Source organism: Nelumbo nucifera, chromosome 2 (genome assembly GCF_055504915.1).
Source record: "Nelumbo nucifera cultivar China Antique chromosome 2, China Antique-T2T, whole genome shotgun sequence".
NCBI classification, from domain to species: domain Eukaryota; kingdom Viridiplantae; phylum Streptophyta; class Magnoliopsida; order Proteales; family Nelumbonaceae; genus Nelumbo; species Nelumbo nucifera.
The window spans coordinates 102,018,803-102,024,875 of record NC_142650.1 but is presented as its reverse complement, the minus strand read 5'-3'; the positions used below and the strand labels follow the sequence as shown (position 1 = coordinate 102,024,875).

The following is a 6,073-nucleotide window of genomic DNA, read 5'->3' as shown; positions in this document are numbered from 1 at the left end:
TAACCCACATTGACAATCCTGAGGGGAAGCAAATATCAATTCTTTAACAGGTATAAAATTATTAACCACTCTTCACAGAAACATTTGATATTTCTAGGGTATAGGAAGCCTCCATATCCATTTAATACATTTTTTAATCGTTAAAAATAATATTAAGGTAAGGTTGTTGAAGATGGGCATAAGTTGTTTGGTTGAAAATTTACGTAAGGAATGGTGAGTCCAAATCCAATTTAGAGCATTTTCTTCTGGAAAAATTGGAGTATTTAGAATGTCTCCTATTTCTTCTTGGTTCATATGCAAATTAAGAAATGTCCGGTTTCAGAAATCAACAGATATTAACGCTGAAATAGGAAGATTCTTAAAAACAAAGGACACCGGTTGAGATGACATTCTAAAACGATTAATTGATTTGATCCAAGGGACTAGATCCAAAGGCGCTAAAGAGTTCCTAATAACCAAATATCCAACTTCATTACACATTACCCGAAGTTTAGGAGCTGTTGTTTTTCATAAGAGTGAGCTTGTAGCACTCATAGAGTAGAGAAAAACACTTTTGTCTTTTAGGTATTTTGATTTTCACACCTGAGCCCATAGTTTATGTTGCTCAATTATAAACCTCCATGCTAGCTTTTTTAAAAGGACCAAACTAATCTCATATCCTTGAGACCCAAACCCCATTGTACTTTGGTTGATTGTGTCAAGCACACTATCAAAAAGGATTGAGAGGGTGTTTGGTTTCGTATATTTATTCAATAAATGTTTTGTACTTTTATGACTGTAAAACTGAGAAAAGTAATTAATGAGGGCGTTTATGATACATAGACGCCATTAGGCACCACATCAGAAAAATGCCAATAAATGCCTCTGTGAGTTTTCTGAAAGGGAAGAGACACACATTTGCAAACTTTGATACACAAATACATTTAATGAGGCATTTGCAGACAGGGTGCCTATGTGACACCGCCAATAAACATAAACAGAACCAAACATATACTGAGTCTAGAATCTAATTTAGCCCACTAGAAATTTCTTATTGATTTTTCAATATCTTGAATGGTTTTCTAAGAAAATTGAATAATACTCATAGAATAAAGAGGCATTGATTGAAGAACAGATTGAATGAGAGCACATTTATCAGCCTGACTAATTGTAGAAGCTTTCCACTTGTTTAACTTAGTGGAAATAAAAAACTTAAGTAACCATTTCTCATCTCTATAAAAATAAAACTTAATTTAATCGCTTATATTAAATAATAAAAAAAATTGATACTAAACAAAAATGATAAACATGAATAAAAAAAAATAAAGGAAGCGGTAAAGGGAGGCCGGGAAGGGCCCCATATTCATGAACAAAATACAAAGACGCCCACCGTGGGGCTCGAACCCACGACCACAAGGTTAAGAGCCTTGCGCTCTACCGACTGAGCTAGACGGGCACTTAGTTAGTTATTACGAGTGCCCCTAATAACGAATGAGTTCAGTATATAAGAAGAAGAAGAAGATTTAAAACTTATATTTACATATTGCATTTCACCTTTCCGGCTTTCCCTACATGGAAAAGAAGCCAGAAGATTTAAAGGCAAAAAAACGAAAAAATAAAATAAATAAATAAAACTTTGTTTAAAGAATTCCTGTCACAATGAACACTACGACTATAGAGTCAATTCCTCTCTGCCTCAATATCTCTATCTATGCATCTGTAACTAGCAGACTAGCTCTAGTGCGTCATGAGAAAATAACTCGGTTCTTCTTTGAATGGAGGGTCGGTTGCTGATCCTTGTTGCGATGACGACGTCTTCTTCTCAGCAGCAGAATTTGCGCTCTTGCTTTGTTTCTTCATACCTTTGCAAGACTTCATATGCGTATGCATTTTCTCCGGTTTAAATGCCTTTCCACATTGCCTGTAACCACCAGTAGGTTCATGCAAAACATCGTATAAATGCACTTGCGCAATCGTTCACGTTTTAGTCACAGTGTTTGTCTGCTCATCTTAATTTTGTTTTCCATTATCTACCACTGTTTTATGTTGGAGTCCAGCCATCTAGGCCTAGTTTCATTTGCAGAGATTCTTTCTTTTCAGTCATTTAATTGATTGGATGGTCGATATAATCAACGGAGAAGTACAGACAGACCTAATGCAGAATTCTAAATTCTGCTACAAATCTATAATCAATGCATGTGAACGTAGGTTTTGGGCTATTCCTACAGTTTTGTCGGGCCATCCCATTTTTATTTTTACACAAATAGGAGCACGTGAATTGTTAGACCCAAATAAAAATCACTGATCTACCACACACACACATGCAAATACTTTCACATAGGCACCACTTCAACATTTCTCCCATTATGTGAATTTGTACGCATAAGGACTTGCAAAAAAAGACTTTAGGTATTTATTTAGTGTTTTGCTAATGTGGCATCTAATGGCTCCTAAGTGTCAATAAATGAGTTTATCATTCCTTTTCTCAGTTTTCCATACAAATCAAATACAAAACGTTTAGTCAATAAATATCCACAGTTCCGAGACATGCTAAATAAGTAACAGAATGTATTAGCATCAGAGTTGATCAATTCTTAGGGCTTGGTACATTAATTAAATAGTCCTGATCAACCAGTATCTTTGCAATTACATAAATACATAATTAACCCGTTAATATTTAGATTTTGGCATATCAATGGATAATTAGCTTAATGTACTCCTAATATTATAGTGCATGACTTCGAACAAATCAACAAAAAAAAAAAACAGTTCCAAATCCGTGATCCTAAAGATGGAGAATATAGGTGTTTAATTGTAGAATTAGATGAAATGTTGTCAAGTTGGTTAAAGTCATTTTTGACATTCAAAAAATGTTTCTAGGTATGGTCAGATCGGCAACTTTTGTTATGGGACCAGGCGATAGCAGAAAAGAGAGATACATGATTCATAAAACACTTAGATTTTTACCACCTCAAAGTTGGGGAAAGCTCTGTACTTGGTCAGTAAAGTGAAGGGATTAACAAAAAAAGAGGGATATGATTCATGAAATCTTCGAGAATTTATTGGAGAATGTTTTATACTTTGTCAGTAGAGTGAAGGGAGGTTTAGATAATTTCCGCTCTATTCATTTTCCCGATTATCTGACTACTCCCTTTGCAGCTTTGCCAACCTAAAGGCCTAAAAAGAAAGTTAACTTAGAACCAGATAGGGTTGTGCCAATTCAGAACCAGATGAAGAAATCAGGTGGAATATGGATTTTCAATGTGGGACCCTCCAACTAACCCTTGTCCATCTATGTATTTCACTATTACTATTATTGTAATTTGCTTCAAATCCTGGTCGTAACAATTTCCTACTATTAATTGAGAAAAACGAAAGCGAAGTGTGGGAGCTAGAGATTTGAGGGATCAGTATTGTTTTTCATGTTACTTTCAATCTGTTACTGCAGATATCCATTAAAAAAATCTATTACTGCAGACTGTTCACTATTAAAACTTACGAGCAATTGGGCTCGGCGACTGTCTTGTAAGCAGCGGAAACCGTTTTCTGATTTATAGAATCACTCGTCGCCCTCTTTGCATTCTTCTCTCCTTTCCAACATTTCCTGAAAATCCAATAAAAACTTTACTCAAGGAAAAACACGAATCAAATCAAACAGTAATTTTTGAATCGATCTAATAGCTTTACTTGGTCTTATGTTGTTGGTGGTTCCATGCAAAGCCGAAGATTCTATCGGATCCACCCAACTTCTCGACCTTACAAATCTCTTCTGCTTCACCGGAAGGATTCCTTGAAGCTCCATAAACCCGCTTCACCAACGCCGAGTCGTTCGTCTCGACAGCACCGCACGTTATTAGGTTGCGGAACACGTGAGAAGCTCCGCTCGAATGGCTCTTACTCCTCAAAAACGAAGATCTCGTCGACGGTGCTGCTGCTGAACCAGCATCTTTATTCTTCTCTGCGTCTGCGTCCTTCTTTCTGTTCTTCCTCAACAATCCCGATGACAACATTTTCCCGGGGTTTTCCTTTGATTCCTGCTTTCCATCCGGCATGAAACCTGGATTCGATTCGATTGAATCGACCGTCGTCGCCGATGTTTCCGAGTCTGAGGTTCCTGATTCGTTCTCCTCAATTTCGACAGCAGCGGTTGCGGCTTTGATCTTTGCATCTTCTTTCTCTTTCACTGGTTTCTGCATTGAAGATTTCTTTTCACGGCATGATGAGCAAGTACCTGTTACTGCTCCTTTTTTTTTGAAGAAAAATAAACCGAGAGACACAATTAAGTAGTGTAATTGTGATTCAGTAACAAATTAGTGTCATCTAAATTGAGATCGAAGGAATACCAGAGGGAATAATGGGGATTTCGGATCCTTTGAGGACGTATTCATCATCTGCAATGGGCGTGATAAGGTCGTCGTCCACCAAATCTTGCCATACATAACCTGTCTTGTATTTCCTGTCAATAGATTTGCGATAACAGTAAGCGCCATTACAACTGTCTGCACCGGAGAAGAAATCATTCAGAGAAATGAACAGGCGTTACGTACTCTCTTATTACCTCTTATAAGACCAAGCGAAGGAATCCGGCATGTCTTTTCCTCTCAAATCCGACAGCCATCTCTTAACATCTTCAAGTTAATAAAAAAAGCAAAAATAAAAAGCAGAAAAAAAAGTCTGTCAGAATCTATTCGTGAACAGTTCGGACTTCAGAGAGAGAGAGAGAGAGAGAGAGAGAGAGGATGGGCCGATGGGTGGTCTTTGGCGTCTACCTCGCAAATGAACGCCGTTTCGACTCAGGTGATGGACACGGAAGAGGTGAGGATGCTCGACTCGACCCATCCGATTCAGAAAGTAGATGATATGCACTCGCCTCATCTCTCCTGCCGCTCCTCCTTTGGCTTCCATTTTCCTGCAAGATCATCACGAGAGGCGACCGACACACATCTTCTTTTCAGGCAAAACATACCACGCTTGCTTTGAAAATCTTTTCTTAGAACAAAGAGAACTCGTTAGAGAGAGAAAGATTGATCGGATATCCGCCGGCCTGATCCAGAAAAAAAGCCGACAAGAAAACAAACATTCTTCTTCACGATGCAACCATTGGATCATACAATCATCATTCTTGCATTAAAAAACGCATTTCTCAATCCATGCGATAGCAACAAATTGAAAGATCAAATAAGAAAATATAAAAATTCCTCGCAGAAACAAAAAGAATCATTGAGATTCGAGATTACAGATTTGTCTCCTACCTCTTTTCTTTCTTTTCTTGTATCGTAAATTTTGCTTTTTTCCTTTCTCCTGACGATGGTGGAGAGAACAGAGAACAAGAAGCGCCGATTAACTGAGTCTTCACTGTTTCTTCTGCAGAAGAGATCAGAGAATTAAAGGAGGTCGCCGACCAGTCTCCGAGCTATTTATAGACAAACCAACAGTCCGGCGGTTTCTCTCCTTCGAATTCTTCTTCAGCTTTTTATTCATTTCCCGCGATATTTTGAACGCCTTTTATCCTCCAAATGACAAGTATGCCCCTCCGTCAATCCACCGTCACTCCATATCAAATTCTAGCGTGTTCTTACTGTTCTTAACTATGAAGGTGACGTAAATACTATAAGCTTAATCTTATAAAATATCACCAATTTGGTAATTTTCAAGCGTCTTTTTTGTAATTTTACACTATGGAGTACGAGACATCACACAACGGCGTTTCGTTTCGGTCACCTAATTTTCCCTATTTTTCATAAAAAGTGCCATTTACTTTGACACCCTTACACTTTGATGTATTTATTAAAACTTACCTTATATTACATATTATTAAAACACCCCAATAATTTGTAGCCCTTCAAGTTCAACTGCTTTATTTATCACTATTTTCATTAGTACTAGAGTAGGAAATGATGTTTTTGACCCTAACATCCGTTTGACCAAAACAATGAATATTGATACTGAAAAAAACTTATAACCAATCACTCAACCAGTATCATAAAAGTGGTAACCAGGTTTTCAAACTCTTTGAGTTGGATGGTTGAATCCTTCGGCCCATCAATGAACTGGAATCATTTCATCCCCGTGGCCCGAACTACTATTTGCTCAA

At 37.5% G+C, this 6,073-nt stretch overlaps 1 protein-coding gene and 1 non-coding gene across 6 annotated transcripts; both read right to left on the bottom strand.

Moving 5' to 3' along the window:
- Positions 1–1,362: 1,362 nt before the first annotated feature.
- Positions 1,363–1,435, bottom strand: TRNAK-CUU (transfer RNA lysine (anticodon CUU)). The gene has a single exon. It is a non-coding gene; the product is annotated as a tRNA-Lys (tRNA).
- On the bottom strand, positions 1,436–5,431 carry LOC104611120 (UPSTREAM OF FLC protein (DUF966)). Of its 5 annotated transcripts, none has more exons than XM_010278049.3 (7): positions 5,232–5,431; positions 4,749–5,100; positions 4,538–4,607; positions 4,323–4,435; positions 3,667–4,222; positions 3,479–3,583; positions 1,436–1,900 (listed from the first exon to the last, which is right to left on the bottom strand). In XM_010278049.3, exons 2-7 carry the CDS (start codon positions 4,882–4,884, stop codon positions 1,717–1,719), a joined length of 1,164 nt encoding a protein of 387 aa, XP_010276351.1. In that variant the 5' UTR covers positions 4,885–5,100; positions 5,232–5,431; the 3' UTR covers positions 1,436–1,716. The 5 variants fall into 5 exon arrangements, with proteins under 5 accessions (XP_010276351.1, XP_088754803.1, XP_010276353.1 ...); XM_088898677.1 differs by having other exon boundaries at positions 3,667–4,216; XM_010278051.3 differs by having other exon boundaries at positions 4,749–5,023.
- Positions 5,432–6,073: the final 642 nt, after the last annotated feature.